Genomic DNA, 16,196 nt, shown 5'->3' with positions numbered 1-16,196 from the left:
TCCCTGATATTGCAATGGACAGAGCAAAGGTGCTCAGAGAAGCGATCTTCCAGTCTGTGTCCAATCTTTGATATAGGGGAGGCTACTGGGTTCAGTAAATGATCCCTGCAGAATCACAAGCAAAGTGTTGCTTCAATTGGAAGGACTGTTTGAGGCTCCAAATGGTGGTGAAGAAGGAGGGGAGTGGGTGCGTAAAGCATTTCTAAATGCTATATCTGATCATTTCCGCAACAAAATATTTTAATTGTCTGTTAATATGCTAGTTCACATTAAGTAATAAATTTGATTGATACAATTATTGGAATATACAGTACACTTGCTAGTTTAACTGTAATTAAATCTTGTTGGGGATGGAGATGGTGTCAGTGTGGGAAAATGGAACTATGACTTTTTCCTGTGAAATTATGTGGTTGGAAATATTTTTTAAAAGGTGAAAGTCTGAGAATAAAATATATTTTAAGAGCTTTGCCATTTTTAAGAAAAGTAATTGTTATTCATGTTTAAATTACCATTTTGTTTGTTCAGGTGCCTTGCTGTTCAGCGTGGGGAATCATGTCTCTCCATCTATCGTGGTCTCTGACCCTCAGAATTCTCCTTTCAGCTTTCCAGTTATAGCTAAATGTCCTAATGTATCTCTTTGCATGGTGTGTCTAAAGAATTTTGATTACTGTTTTCTGATTCTTTTAAATAATGTATGTTTTATTTTTGTTCTTTGTAGAACTTCGTGTCCGTGTATGATATGCATAGCATTCTTCTGAGAAACCATTTAGGAAGCAAATTGTATTCCTCAATTCTGAAAACGTTTTTTAAAATCATTTTAGATCAGCAATTGCAGCAGTGATTTTGACTTCGTGTCTGACTGGTCGGACTGTTGCCATTCCACAACCACATTTGGCACTGCCCCGTCAAAGGTCATATTCTGAAAGTGACAGCACACGTTCGGAAAACAGAAGCTTTCTTGAACCTTATGCCAGTATCGATAACCTTGGATTTAGGTATTTGCATGCCTGTTTTTTTAAATTAATAGTTTTGAATTTGGAAGTGAAAAATACTGCTGGAAATATAAACAAGGAGAAAATGCTGGAAATACTCAAAGTGGAGCTACATATGTGGGAAAAGAAACAGACCTAATATTTAATGTTGAAGAGCCTTTGTCGGAACTCCACCGTTTGTTCTGATCAACCTGAATCATTAACTCTATTTCTCTTCCCACATAAGTGACGGGGTGTACTGACTATCTCCAGTTTTTTGTGTCAGAATACATTAGAACTGACCTGCTGCCCAAACTGGCGTGATATGGTTCTGTACTCTATGCTTGGGCTGGGCTGCCATGAACTACAGAGTGATGATGCTCAGAAAGTTGGCCAGGATTTTGGTGTACTCATTCTCCCAGAGGGTCACAGAGTTGAGGTGTGGCACGAGTAATGTGGCTGGTTGTAAAGCGAGTAACTCAAATGTCTTGTAATTAACCAGATGGCAGACCTTTTAGTTCCACTAGGAGCCAGTGTGCTCGAGGAAAGCCGGTGCTCAGCAGTGGCTGAGGCACATTGGCTATGGTAAAGGACCATCTGAATTGAGTGGCATTGTCATTACCCTGTTATGTTCTGATGCTGCAGTTGTTGGCGGCTGTCAGGGAACACGTATCCAGGCAAGATGGGGGCAATACATTAACCTCTGCTCTTGTGTCAATGAGAAATCTACGATCTGAATGCCAGTCCCACAAGTAGAGGAGGCTGTCCTTGTGGCCAGCCGTAACTGCTACTATCGACGACTGGCCTTGACGTTTCATGGGTTTGTACAGGGGCATCAGCACTGGCGGGTCGCAGCTCCTCACCTTTGGTGATAATAGCACCACTGCTCTCTCTTGGTGCCTTTTGCCACCAAGACTGACCCCGCACCTCCATCAGGGGTAGGAATAGCTTGCGCCCTTTGGCGTTATGGTGCCACACGAACAACAGTTGCTTCCATGTAATGTTTGCCGTGCCACAGTTCATCCGCGCGGACAGCCAGTTGACGAGAATCATTGAAATCATCGTCTGAAGGAGCAGATGGATATCCTCTGATGTCTGTTCCCAGAAAATATGCTCGACAAACAAACAGGGCCTGTGCCCGTCCATGAGCGCCAGCATCTCATTATTCAGTGCAGAAGGCATGTGGTTGCCTAGGCCTTCCATATGAAGGAGCTTTGCCGCTCTGTTGCTGCAGGAAAGTCCAAAAGTACGAGGAAGAAGAGCTTTGATAGCTTTAACTTATCGTTTGCTGGACGCTGGTGTAAGAAGTCAAGGATGCATACTGGGGTATCCTGTTCAAGAGATACGACAACATGGCAATATTTAGTAGCATCAGTGGCAATCTGACGAAGGTGAAACTGGACCTCAGGCTGCTCGAACCAAGCCTGTGGTTGTGAAGTCCAAAAAACTGGTAGCTTGAGCACAACAGTGTTCTGTGTATCCATAGCTAGGCCCAAAAAATGATTTTTAACCATTGGGGTCACCGCTGCGGCTGTCAGCTGAACCAACAGAATTGTTTAATGGAACCTTTGCAGCAGTTTAAATAAATACAGTTGGTGTGCTTTCACCATCTCCTGAACCTCCCAGCCACCAGGAACCCCTTTGGGGACCCACAACTACGGATGCTGGTTTAATAATGGACGGATATGCAAAGTCTGAAATCTGCTTTTGCAGGCAGAATACCGATGACACAATAGTGATTGCAGATGTTCATGATGGTGATAATTGCCCAATGAAGTGCCAAAGACAAGTGTCTTTAGGCTCTTTTGTCAGAATTGATCATCACTGGAATGAGGTGAAATGGATGTTATTTGCCACTTGTTAGCTTGAACTTGGATGTTATTTAGATCTCTGTGCCTGATCGGGTAGACTTCTTCTTTATCAGAGGACTTGTGAATGGAACCACAGGTAAAGTTTCTTGACATTATGATGGAGAAAAGAATATTGGTGAAATACTTGAAAGTGGCCTCTGGAACTCCAGGGATTTCCTAGGTGAGAAGTTTGCCCTATAATAATTCCAGTTCTCTTCGTGTGTGCTTGTTGCCTTTGACAATTTCCCCATCTGAAACCCATTAACAGTCGAATGTTACATTAATATCGACCTTTCCTGTGGAATTTAGTATTTACAATCTTGGTACAATAATGAACATTGAGGTCTGGATCCAAATGGTCCTGCAAGGGCCAAATTGAACATGTGAGGAAATCATTGCAGATTTACTGTCGCTTGTAAGCACTTGGGTCTGGACCCAAGATGGCAGTGCCTTTGCACGGCAGTAACCATGGGGAGGTTGCAGACTCTGGGGAAGCAGAAAATGGGAAGACAATTCCTATTTGAGAGGAAGAAGCAAAGAAGACGATCCATGGGGCAGGTCCACGGTGGTGGATCAGTGAGGGGCTTTGAGGCTGAAGAACGCACAGAGCTGTTGATAACTTGAGATGAGTGACCCACGCAGGCTGTGAGCTGTTGGCGACTGTGGTCAAAGGACTTGCACCAGGCTGTGGACTACTGGAGACTAGGTAGAGTCTGGGTGAAGGAGTACCAGATATCAGAACTGGAGAGGATTCCAAGGGCACTTAGGGCTTCCTGATTGTGTCAGAGATTTGGATCTGGAGCTCAGATTGCCGATGGTTTGGACTGGCGTCTGTGTAGCTGCAGAGGCTGCGGCAGTGCTGGAAACTCAATGACTCTGAGGGGGACTTTCTTTTACTTATCTTTCTCTGACTGCAAGGGGTGCCAGGCAATTTGTGCTGATGGTGAATCTTTTGTCTGCCTTTTGGTAGACAAAAGGAAATTTTGTGTAATATCACATTTTCTGTTTTATTACATGACAATAAAAAGAATCTTGATGAGCATTATTGGATTCAGTCGGCCAATGGGTTGGGATTTGCTTAGACTGGATTTGTGATTGCAACATATTGGGCAGCATTCTAGTTTGTTAGTTAGATGTCAGCTTTGTAGCTTGGCTAAAACTATGATTAGTTTTGGAGCATGTCTGCCATTTTAACACGGAAAGCTTTTGCTGGACGCATCTAGCTCTTGATAGGGATCCATACTTGGTTGGGTTATTTTTCCTATACTTTCATTATGTGGATTTTAGACAAATGTGACAATAATTTCTGGTTCTTTCAAAAAAGGAATGAATGGCAAAGCCCAATAAGAGGGAGACCTCCATTACCACTGCCTTCCAAATCTGATGAAGAATATCATGAAGAGGAGGAGGAGGAAGAAGATGACAGCCTGGATTTAGAACAGCTGTCAAATAAATCAGACCAGCCACATTACTATGTTCTGGAAAAAGAAGGGGAGATACACAATAAGGAACTGATGTATGCTGTTCCACGCAAAGAGAAGCAGGTGACTATTTTACATTTGACATATTATTAGATTTAAATAACAAGGTTGTGAAAGGAATTGTTTTGAATCTGAGAATGCTCTAAGACTCCAGGTAGAATATACTTTATGTATACTCAAAAATAGGTGCTGCCAGTGTTGTTGTAATGGCCGCGCTGCCAGTGGTATGGACTGCGGAGAGCAGAGAGTGGAATCCCAGAGATCCCCCAGGGTCCAACAGCCCAGTCCAACTGTCGTCAGCTCTGTACCAGCTTTAAATGGCCTGTAAATGAGGATGATGGTGGTTTTGTTTAAATATTCTGGGCTCTGTGCCCAAGAGGGCTGTGCATATGATCAACATTAGCCATAAAGGGTTACAGACTTTGGGGAAGTAGAGGACTGGTGCAGGGCACCAGAAAACAAGGAGGACACCACCCATTTGAGAAGGAGAAGCAGAGGAGATGACCCCTGGATGCTGACCAAGGTAGAGGACCAGTGAGGGGCTCTGAGGCTGAAGAACACATTGACAGCAGGCTGTTGGTGACTCAAAGTGAACCTAGCCAGGCTATGGGCTGCTGGCCACTGCATTATGGAAAGTTTTATGCAGATTTATTTTGTACTGCAGGGTATGAAAGAGTACAAAGAAACTGACTTTGGAAACAATTGGTATCTTTACCATTACAGAATGAAAAGTAAATGTTAAAATATTGAAGCAACGAGACCGAATAAATAAAAGTGGATTTTCAGAATTTGGGAGTTAACAAATTATGATAAAAATCATTGCAATTTGGAAAAGTTGAGGGGAAAAACAGTTAATTTAAGCTGTGGGGTTCACTTCTGTCACTGGAGAGGCTTGAATACTTGGATTCAGTTTTTAATTAAAGGAATGGCATTGACGAATTATGCTGAAAGTTGGGAGAAATGGAATTAAGGCTGTTTGCTTGTAAGAAAGAAAACCCTCATGAAATTTTGAGGGACCCAGGAGGGAAATTTCTATTTCTGCCCAGAACTCCATGGGAACTCTGTGCAGGAACACAGTATGATCAGCAAGCACAAGTGCCACATTCTGCGATTTCCTCATGGATTTGCAGGTGTGGTCATGGAAGATCTATCCAGTATTTTGATGTTTAATTTTCTGAGAAATTAATAATTGAACTCAGTGGTTTGAATTTTTCCTTTCTTTCCACGAAGGACGAAATCCCAATATCGATGAGCAGTGAAATGACTGATATTTCTTCTGATGATGTTACATCTGTTACTCAGATACATGAATCAAAATCTGAGCAAGTTCAAGGTAAGTAGTTATTGAATGAACATCACGGACTTTCTGTATAGAAATGGGAACTCTGCTAATGTTCCTGATGATATAAATATACAATGTTCTAATATGCTGGAGCAACAACCTGCCAGAGGAACTCAGTGCTTGAGTAGCATCAGTGGGAGAAAAACAAAATTTCAGCATTTTGGGCCAAAACCCTTCTTCATTTAACCTTTGAGTTAACATTTTGGTCTTTGAAAGGTTTTGTTGGACTTGTGCAAGTATTTCCTACTCAGGAAATAACTTAAAATATATTTTCCTTTCATTAGGATTTGGAAAGGAGATTGGATTATAGCTGGTTAATAATTTTAGGATGGCTGTAAGACTGCTCTTTAAAGCTCTAAGTAGAGTTGTTTATGTAAATAACCTATTGCTACTTGACATGATCCATGTTCAGAATTTTGTGCCAGCATTCACTGTTATAGTTGTATTGTCAATACCCTCACTCAGTTGTTCTAGTTTTACAGTCCCTGGACATTACATAGGGTTGTAGGATAAATTTATGAATGTTCTAATGAACCCCTTTGTAATTTACAAGTAACATTACTGTTTATTAGATCATTATTTATTTCATCCATTTCTAGAATATTCACCAGTTCATGAATCCAAGGTAAGAAAAACATTGTCCATCTTTATTTTCTGCGAAGGAAGTAAAGGTAAGAAGCATAAAACCTCTCAATTTTAACTGCATTCAACATTGACTCATTTGCTATTAGTTTTATTACACTCAAACTAGTATTTTAGTGAAAAATGGGGACCAATGTTGACCCCCACCTGAAATTAGCGAAACTGAATGAGTGGTCTGGATGGAGAATACATGCAAATTTATAACAAAAATGTACTATGCTCTCCAGAGCGAAAGTGCAAAACCAGGGTTGCAGAGGCCAAGGGAAAGATGGGAGCTGGACTCTTTAGTGATTTCTGAAAGAAGCTGGTCAGATTGGTGTAAGGACAGCATGACATCAATTATAAATGCAAGATATGGATTGGTTCAGTATAATTTTTTACACCAATTATTATCTTACCCCACAAAAGTTACACAGATCAAAAGCTGAAATTTCAGAAATATGTTTCAGATAATGGGACTGAGACAGGAACCTTTCTATATGGCACGTGGTCGTGTGTGAAGGTGAGGCCATTTTGTCAAGAAATTGCAGAAAAATTAACCAGGATAACTGGAGTGGCCTTCACGGGCGACCCAGAGCTATATTTATTAGGTAATTTTATGGAAATAAGCAACAAACTGACCAAATATCAAATCTCATTTTTAAAAATGGTGCTAGTGAAAAAATGTATCGCGATCACTTGGAAGTCTGACTCCCCTCTACTTATATTATGATGGACTGCGTAAATGAACAGCTGTATACCTATGAGAAAAAAAAGTCACATATAACTTAAAGAACAAATATTACACTTTTGTCAATGTCTGCAGCCATACCTGGATCACATAGGGGCCCAGATACTGTAATAAAAAGTGGAAAAAAAGTTATAAAAGTAACTGTTCTCTGTACAAAAATGTTGTTTCCCCAACTGTTCTTTATATACTTAAAATATATGTAAACTCTGATGGTGAATGAATCTGTACGTATGGGGAGGTAGGGGAAGGGTTTTTGTTTGTTGTGTTTGTGAGAAAAAGTTTTAACATATTGTATATTTACTTACTATGTATATTTTTGAAAAAAAATTAAAAACTAGTATTTTAGTAAAACTTTATATGAAAGATTTAAGCATTTGAATGACAATATTGTCACAGAATCAATAATGGTGTTCAAGGAATAGTTCTCTGAAGTTCCCAAAGAAGAATTGTATTTTGGGTTCAGAGTTATGAGCAATCTATTGCCATATGAGATACATTGCAGAGGAAAGCAAATTGAAATAAAGCTGGAAATGGTTAAAACGGGTGAAACCTGGTTTATGAAACATTTAAAAAAAATAATACTCATTTTGTTTCCAGGGTCAACAATTAATTGAAAATCAACACATGGTTCCAGAGTTCAGCCAAATCACAGGTATCCTCACAATCTTGTACTGTTACATTTTTAGAGTTGGAAAATATTTTGCTAACAGGGCACATGTAAAGTTTTGAAGCTTGAGATAACACTTTGTATATTATCATGTATATGTCACTGAGGGAAGGAGGCAAGTTATAAGGCCCTGGAGTAAGTCCAAAGAATACATATGCTGGAATACTTGTCCTGCTTAGGTATTATTTGTCTGTATATGTGTTATGTCTGGTTGTGTGTCTGTGTGTTTTGCACAGAAGACTGGAGAACACTGTTTTGTCGGGTTGTACTTGTAAAATCAGATGACAATAAGCTGGACTTGAATGAATTTGGCAGGTAGAAACTTTTATAGGAGGAAGAATTAAGTTGTGCTAACTGAAATTTAAAACCAGTTGAAAACTTATCTGGGAGTGAGATAAAGATTAGAAAAAAAATTAGAAATTGGTACCTTGAAAGAGACAGAAAATATATTGCAGAAGGAGCCAGAAACTAAAATTGGATTATTTTGAACATTTAAAATAAAATATCACCATATTGCATAAGGGAAGAAAATAGTGATAGAAGATTGAAGTTATCGGAACTGATACCATTTGAAGGGGTTTTTGAAAAAGATGTGACTGGAATGATTTGAGATGAACACTCGAGTACAGGTTTGTGATCACTGATAGGTCTGAAGTAGAAATCATGGGGGGTGGTGTATGTAAATAGTCAAAAGTGCAGGAAAAAAATAATGAATTCACCCTGGCACACAATTACACAGTGATGCAAAGAAAATTAAGGCTTTAAGCTAAACCAAAATTTAATAAAACTTAATATATTCTTCCAGGAAGTTGTTTCTGCCTCATTGTTCTTGTGATTTCTCATGGATGTTTCTGTCATGGCACTGTTAAAGCTATGACTTGTGATTGATTGCAACTTGCTGTGGGTCATAAATTGCTTTTGTTAATTCTGGTCGAAGAAAAATTATCTGAAAAGTGTTTTCATTATGAACTTCATAGGTACTATTGCTATTTTTATAATTTCACTCTGTTCTTAAGGTTCAAAAAGCAGCCACAGTGTAGAAGATCTCAGAACATCATCTCAAATTAAGAAAAAATCAAAAAATGTTTCAGAGATGTCCAAATCAGGTGGGAGAATGATTTGCACAATAAAATGTGGTTGTTAGACTAAATTACTTTTTATTATGCTCCTGGATTAATATTCATCCACATTGTGTCCTGGTCCAAGGAAAGGCAGCAGGATGCTAATGAAGGCCATTATTTTCCTTCCTCTCTTGTGAACATGGAGGGAAAATGAAATGTGCCTACTGTTACTAATTTGTGTTTATGTAAGTTACATTTGATTTTGGACTAGCTTGGAAAAGACTGATGGAATGTGTGTATACATTCAATGGATTTAACACATATTTCTGATCTTAGCAATTGAATTAAGTAGGGCTAATAATTAGGTATGGCCATTAATATATATTTATAATGATTGTTGATGTTTCCATTAGGGCTGTCCCTATTTTCTATTTAGATTGTTATGTTATTACATTTGAATGCCAAGGGTTATCCAAAATTTTCATTGAATTTCTTCCACAAATTTTTGTCACTTTATTTTGTTCTGTTGTGAAATGCTGTGTTTGTACTGCACTACAGATTTAACAGATGGGGGCAGTGGAGAGCTGTTGGATGTCAGGATGAAGCTATTCAAAGAAGTAACAGAAAGAAACCAGATATTAGTGTCTGAAAATCGGGTTATAACCCAACAAGCTCATAACCTGACTCAACAGCTGCAGGCGATGCAACTTAAAGTGGAGCAACTGGAAAAAGAAAATCAAAAGCAACAGGAAAGTGAGAATAACCAACCAAAGAAAGGTTGTAAATCTCGACTCTACTAAATGATCTTGTTTAACTTTGAGTGAAACATTTATTGGCTGATTAATACTTCAAAAATGATAGAAAATCATTTTCATAATTGAGGAAAGTTTTTCAACTAATTTATTTGTGAGATTTGAGGAAGTACCAAACTGATTTTCAATACATTTTCCAGATGAAAAACCAGAATTGCTTTCACTCAGGCAACATGCTCAGGAGTTAGTGGATGAAAATCATGCCTTGAAAATGACAATACATCGCTTAAGTATAGAGCTAAGCCATTATCAGAATAAATACAGATCTGTGGATAAAAAGGTGGATATAAAGGTAAATAAAGCTCTGTTTACTTTCTCTCATTCCCTTTCTATGTATAATCAAAGTTCAGCACTTAAGTTTACTCATCCAATGAGCCTATTCTTTTTGTCCAAAAATATTATGTTGATGCTGACAATTGCACACTAGATTTGAGACTTCATAATGTGTAAAACAGACTTTACATTTTAACATTGAGGCATATTCTGTGGTCAAGCAATAATGATTATTTGACTATTGCATTACAAAAGCAAGTAGTTAGCCGTTATCTTGTTTGAAATGGTTATCGCCTGGCATTTGTATTGCAGGAATGTTGCCAGTAATTAATCCACATCTAGATGATACCTTTTTGCTTGCATTTTTTAAATTTACATTATGATTCTTGGTAAATTAGTGTCGAGCAAGCACCTTCTTGAGCCAATTGATATTCCCACAGTAGTTTTATGTCCAGAATTTAAATTCTGGTAGTGAAGGAATGGCAATACATTTCAAAATCAGGATCATGTTGGGTTTGGATCCTGGCCTTGTTAGCAAACTAACAAAAAATAATTGTCTAATCATACTGAACAAGAATATACAGCAGAGAACTAATATTGTGGAGTTGCCAAAATGTGTCAGGCAGGTAGGTGATGAACTATTGATATTTTTCAACTCTTTATTGATTTTTGAGTTGGATTTCTTATCTTCTTTAAGCTTACCAGCATGGTTGACCACCATAAACTTGGATCTGTTTAAAACAACTCTCTTCTACTTCCTGCCTATGAAAGCCAAAGCCTGATTGATATACATTACTTTATTAGTTGACTCGACTATACAGGGACTATTAGATTTTTGTGAATTATCCACTGCCATTTCTATCAAATGGTCGTCAGCAGCCAAAATGTTTGTTTCAGTTACTTCATCATTTCTTCTTTTGTGCTAGTTTTACAAAACAGGCGTGTGCTGAAATAAACACAAAATGTTGGAGATTCTTTGTAGGCCAGGCGTCATCAATGGAAAGAGTAAGATTCAGCTGAAAGAAGAGTCATGAGAGCTTATTATTTCTCCACAGATGCTGTCTGGCCTGATGAGCATCCCTGGTGTTTTCTATTTTTGAGTCAAATTTTTAGCATCTGCATTTAGTTGCTTTTTAACAAATTGCAGCTTTAATTTTACATTTTAAAGATTTTCATTTGAATCAATGGTTAAGCAAGCATGTAAGTTACAAGCAAGCATGTAAGCACACAAAGATCAGCGTGTACAGAGTCGTTGTCATACCCATGCTCCTGTTTGGCTCCGAATCATGGATCCTCTACCGGCATCACCTACGGCTCCTAGAACGCTTCCATCAGTGCTGTCTCCGCTCCATCCTCAACATTCATTGGAATGACTTCATCACCAACATCGAAGTACTCGAGCTGGCAGAGTCTGCAAGCATCGAAGTCACGCTGCTGAAGACCCAACTGCGCTGGGTGGGTCACGTCTCCAGAATGGAGGACCATCGCCTTCCCAAGATCGTGTTCTATGGCAAGCTCTCCACTGGCCACCGAGACAGAGGTGCACCAAAGAAGAGGTACAAGGACTGCTTAAAGAAATCTCTTGGTGCCTGCCACATTGACCACCGCCAGTGGGCAGATATCGCCTCCAACCGTGCATCTTGGCGCCTTACAGTTCAGCGGCCAGCAACCTCCTTTGAAGAAGACTGCAGAGCCCACCTCACTGACAAAAGACAAAGGAGGAAAAACCCAACCCCAACCCACCAATTTTCCCTTGCAACCGCTGCAACCGTGCCTGCCTGTCCCGCATCGGACTTGTCAGTCACCAACGAGCCTGCAGCAGACGTGGACATACCCCTCCATAAATCTTCGTCCGCGAAGCCAAGCCAAAGAATCATAGTACATCTTTTAAGAGTCTGAGAGTATGAATACATTCTCTTTTCCAAAGCTTGTAAATGACCAACGGACAAAGGGGAGTTGCTTGCTGCTGGGTACCAGTTTCTGATCTCATCTTAGTTCAGATAAACCTTTGGCCATAGGTGATATTAGGGTTTTGAACATCTTGTCAAGATAATGGTAATATAATTGAATGATGAAATTTGACAGTTAACCAATCTCTCATTGGAGATGGTTACTGCCTGGTATTTGTATGGCAATAATGTTATTTGCTACTAACCACTCCACACCTAAATGTTGTCTTGCTGCCTGCTGACATGAGTTGATTCATTAAGGTTTATCTCCAAAAACTGTAACCTATCTTCCTTTATATTGAATATCACTGGAGAAATATCCCCGTGATTTCTAATGACAAATATTGCCAGTAATTCTTAACGACAACCTGCTGGGGAAGCTCTGCAAGCAGCGGAAGAAAATAATAGTGTGACTTGTCTTCCTCTACGTGACTCCTTTTTCTCCTCTCGTCTTTCACTTCCTTTGTCTGGCACTTACCAATCAACTGCCTCTACCTCCTGTTTATCAATCATCCCTCACCCCTCCTTGTTCACAAAAATTTGGCTGCTCCCATCTTATCCTCATTATTCTGGTTTATATTGTCTAACTCCACTCTGCACTCTCAGTTGATGGAGGATTCTGATCTGATGCATCTCATTCTTTTTTCCTGCTGATTCTCCTTGACTTGATCAATTTTTCCAGCAGATTTTTTTCTCAAGATTGTTTAAATGGTTACTTAAACAAAAAGTTGATTTTAATTATCTTTAAACATAAAAACAGAATTACACTTTAACTTATCATTATTAACTTACTTTACCTAATGTAACCCCCTTCTAATTCTAAGCGCATGTGTATGTAATGTGTGTGTGTAAGTTCAGAAAAGTTCTTTGGTTCACAATCCAATCTCACTTCTCATTCCTCCAAGTTCTCTGGCTGCAGGCAATCCTTATACTGTGCACAGAATTTAATGTATAAAGTTCATCAGGCTTTGGTGCTCGAAAGGTAAATGGTTACCTCTCAGGAAGGTTCTTGTTGGTTTTCAGAGAGAGATGTGTTGTTCCATGACATCCACAACTGATGTACTTCCATCAGTCACCTCAAACTTGCCCCATCAGGGTTTTCCAGGTGATAACCTCTTTCTTTCAGGTCACCACAGAGTTCCTTTCTGTTTCTCATTCCAAGTGAAACATTAGACAGCCAGCCCTCTCCTCTTGCATGAACTACAAGGGCTTCAACCAGGTTGTCTTCCAAAAGCTTGCCAGCTTGTCCTGTTCCAGTTCCAGCAACTTCTGCTGGCTGACACTGTCAAGTCATCTCTGCTTTTCTCTCCCTCTCACTCACTGAGACTGAGAGAAAGCCTGTTTGATTCTCTCTGCTTGCAAAACCAAGTGATCCTCTTACAACAGCAAAACTCTCCTGTAGACAATAGTAGCTCCAGCCTGCTCTTTCATCTGTTGCCTTGATAAACAATAATCCATTAATGACGTCTCTGGAGCATTCTTCAAAGCTCTTGCAAAAAGGTGTGAGAAGCCACTATGTCTCCAGTATTTCGATTAAGATCTGTTTTAAAGTGTTTGCATGTGATCTACTCTAACAAACCTTTCTCAATTTATCTCTCAAAAACATTTCTATATGCTCTGTCACAAGATCCTATTATAATCTGAGGTGATCTTCTTCACTGTCCACTATACCACCAACTTTGATATCCTACACAAACTTACTAACCATGCTAATTACATTGATGTCCAAGTTGTTAATGTAGATGACAAACAACAGTGGATTTGACACTGATCCCTGCAGCACATAATTGGACATACAACTACAATCTCATTACCAATACACTACTATCACCCTTTGTCTCCTACCATCAAGCAGATTCTATATCCAGTTGGCCACTCATCATGGATCTTATGTGAAGTAAAACATGAAAGTCTGCAGACACTGGTTGAAGAAAAATATGCAATGCTGGAGAAACTTAGTAGGTCCTTGTATAGCAAAGATAAAGGTACATAACTGATATTTCTGGCTTGAGCCCTTCATCAAGGTCCTATGTTATCTGACTTGCAAGACCAGCCTACTGGACTTTAGCAAGGTCTTTGATGATATCCATGTAAACAATGTCTTCCACCCTGTCCTCATCAATCTTCTTGGTCACCTCTTCAAAAATTTATTGCGGTCAAATTCTTCTCTAATTCCATCTACAAATTTGTAGATGATACTGCTATTGTAGGCTAGATCTCAATCATTGATGAGATTGAGTATAGAGTCTGGTGGCATGGTGTCAGGATAACATCCATTCTCTCAATATCAGAAGGAGACTGGGTGCTGTATGTCTAAGATGAACTGGTCATTAACTTCAGCAAATGGAAGGGAGTACACAATAATATTGAGGTGGAGAACTTCAAATATCACCTGTCCTGTCCTGCTCCAACTTAGTTGACACTATGATCAAGAAGTTTCAGAATTGTTTCTAGTTTTTCAGAAACCGTTTGGAAATTCTGTGTGTTTTTGAGATCTCTTCCTAATTTTTACAGATGCACCAGAGGGTGCATTGTTGCTTGGCATGGAAACTGCTTTGCCCAATATAGCAAGAAACTTCAGAGGTTGTGAATACAGCATAGGCCATCACACAAACCAACCTATACTCCATTGACTCCATCCATGCTTTCTGCTGTCTCTGGAAAGCTGGCAACATATTCAAGAACCCATCCCAACCTAGTCAGCCTCTCTTCTCCCACCCCTTCCATTTGCAGAAGATGCAGGAGCTTGAAAATTTAAATTTAAACCTCTAGATTCGAGGACTGTTTCCATCCTGTTGTAATTACACTTTTGAATGAATCTCTCATGAGTTTAAAAAAAATGATGCCCTTAACTGTACCTCGCTCAATACCCTGCACTCTGACTAAGTGTAACTTTGCACAGTACACTTGTTTGAAAAATTATCACACTGCCTGCTGCACTTGAGTACAAGTTGACTTGCCTGGATGGGATGCAAAACAACACTTTTAAAAATATTTTTATTGATTTTAATACAGAACATATAAAGAATAAAATTCAATAAAATGATATGGATAATTATATAAAATTGATAAAACATTCAGTATAACAAAAACATGCATAAGTTGTAAATCATATCCATAAAAAAGAAAATAAGTTTGTGAAAAGGAGAAAAACTCAAGCCCCTGCCTTGCCAGATGCTGTATGTGATTAATATTAAAAGAAAAACAAATGTAGAAAAAAAATGTGAAAAGATATGAGACACAATTTAATTACATTAAGATGGAATTATAAAGTAAGAAAGTGAATCATGAATGACCCCATAACGTCTGAAATTTTGTATCTGAATTATTAATTGAATAACGAATATTTTCCATATTGAAACAGGACATGATGTCACGCAATCACTGATCATGAGTAGGTGGGGCAGTATCCTTCCATTTAAGTAAAATCGCACACCTCACCAAAAGAGAGGCAAAAGAGATAGCACGACTCTGAACCAGAGAAGAATCATTCCTTCCCTTTGTGCTAAAGAGTCCCACCAAAGGATTCGGTATTAAATCTATGTTAACATCTTTTAACAAAATATGGAAAACCTCACTCCAATATTTTTCTAGATTAGGACAAGTCCAGATCAGATGAATTAATGACGCTGTTCCACTCTTAAATCTGTCACAACAAGAGCTCATATCTGAATAGAAACAGGATAATTTACCTTTAGATATGTGTGCTCTAGGTACCACTTTAAATTGTAATAAAACAGTGACAAGCAGTGACAAGTGAAGAGCTATTAACCATCTTAAGAATTGTATCCCAATCCACATCCAATATAGTCAAATATAAATCCAAAGATTTTTAATTCTCACTAACTAAGACTGATTTAAACGTAACAATTTCTCATAAATAATAGCTATTAAACCTTTATGAGAAGGCGTTAAACTAAAAAAAATTCATCTACAAAATTTGATTCAAATACTCTTGGAAAATCAGACTGTTGTGATTCAATAAAATGCCAGACTTTTAAATATCTTTAAAAAAAAATTGCAGGTTAAATTTATTAGAAAGCCGCTCACATGATGCAAAACATCCATCAATGAACAGATCCTTAAAATTTTGAATACCCTCTCTGTACCACCTTTGAAAAGTAATGTAAAAAAGGTTGAAAAAAGTGATTGGATATGATAGGGCTTGAAAGGGAGAAATTATGAAATGCGATATGTTTTCTAAACTGTCAAATTCTCAGAATATTTAATTATTGGATTATCTAATAAATTAGTTGAAAATAGATGTGAAGAGCCAAGAAGTACTAAATTAGACAAAAATAAAACACTTGTCATATATGACTAATTTCTCCATTTCCTTACAGCATGGAGTTTATGGTGACTTGTAGATAATATATGCCAATAATATGCCCTGAAATCACACTATTTGGTTTCCATCA

General features: G+C 38.5%; 1 protein-coding gene across 14 annotated transcripts in view; it reads left to right on the top strand.

Annotated features, from left to right (window-relative positions):
- cep89 (centrosomal protein 89) overlaps nt 1–16,196 on the top strand; it is a 105,681-nt gene that overhangs the window by 6,545 nt on the left and 82,940 nt on the right. For 13 of the 14 annotated variants that reach the window (XR_011345876.1, XM_069901801.1, XM_069901812.1 and 10 more), the window contains exons 3-10: nt 822–995; nt 4,146–4,365; nt 5,533–5,635; nt 6,244–6,269; nt 7,614–7,668; nt 8,700–8,789; nt 9,303–9,521; nt 9,697–9,848. Coding sequence is in view for 13 of the 14 variants with exons in the window: in XM_069901801.1 (XP_069757902.1) it covers nt 822–995; nt 4,146–4,365; nt 5,533–5,635; nt 6,244–6,269; nt 7,614–7,668; nt 8,700–8,789; nt 9,303–9,521; nt 9,697–9,848 (1,039 nt within the window). In the remaining variant the exon portion in view is untranslated. The remainder of the gene's footprint in view (nt 1–821; nt 996–4,145; nt 4,366–5,532; nt 5,636–6,243; nt 6,270–7,613; nt 7,669–8,699; nt 8,790–9,302; nt 9,522–9,696; nt 9,849–16,196) is intronic. The other variant, XM_069901802.1, reaches the window with a different exon arrangement.

The sequence above is a fragment of the Narcine bancroftii genome, chromosome 10 (assembly GCF_036971445.1).
Source record: "Narcine bancroftii isolate sNarBan1 chromosome 10, sNarBan1.hap1, whole genome shotgun sequence".
In the NCBI taxonomy this organism is placed as follows: domain Eukaryota; kingdom Metazoa; phylum Chordata; class Chondrichthyes; order Torpediniformes; family Narcinidae; genus Narcine; species Narcine bancroftii.
The sequence above is the reverse complement of the archived record's forward strand: the minus strand, read 5'-3'. Positions and strand labels throughout refer to the sequence as shown.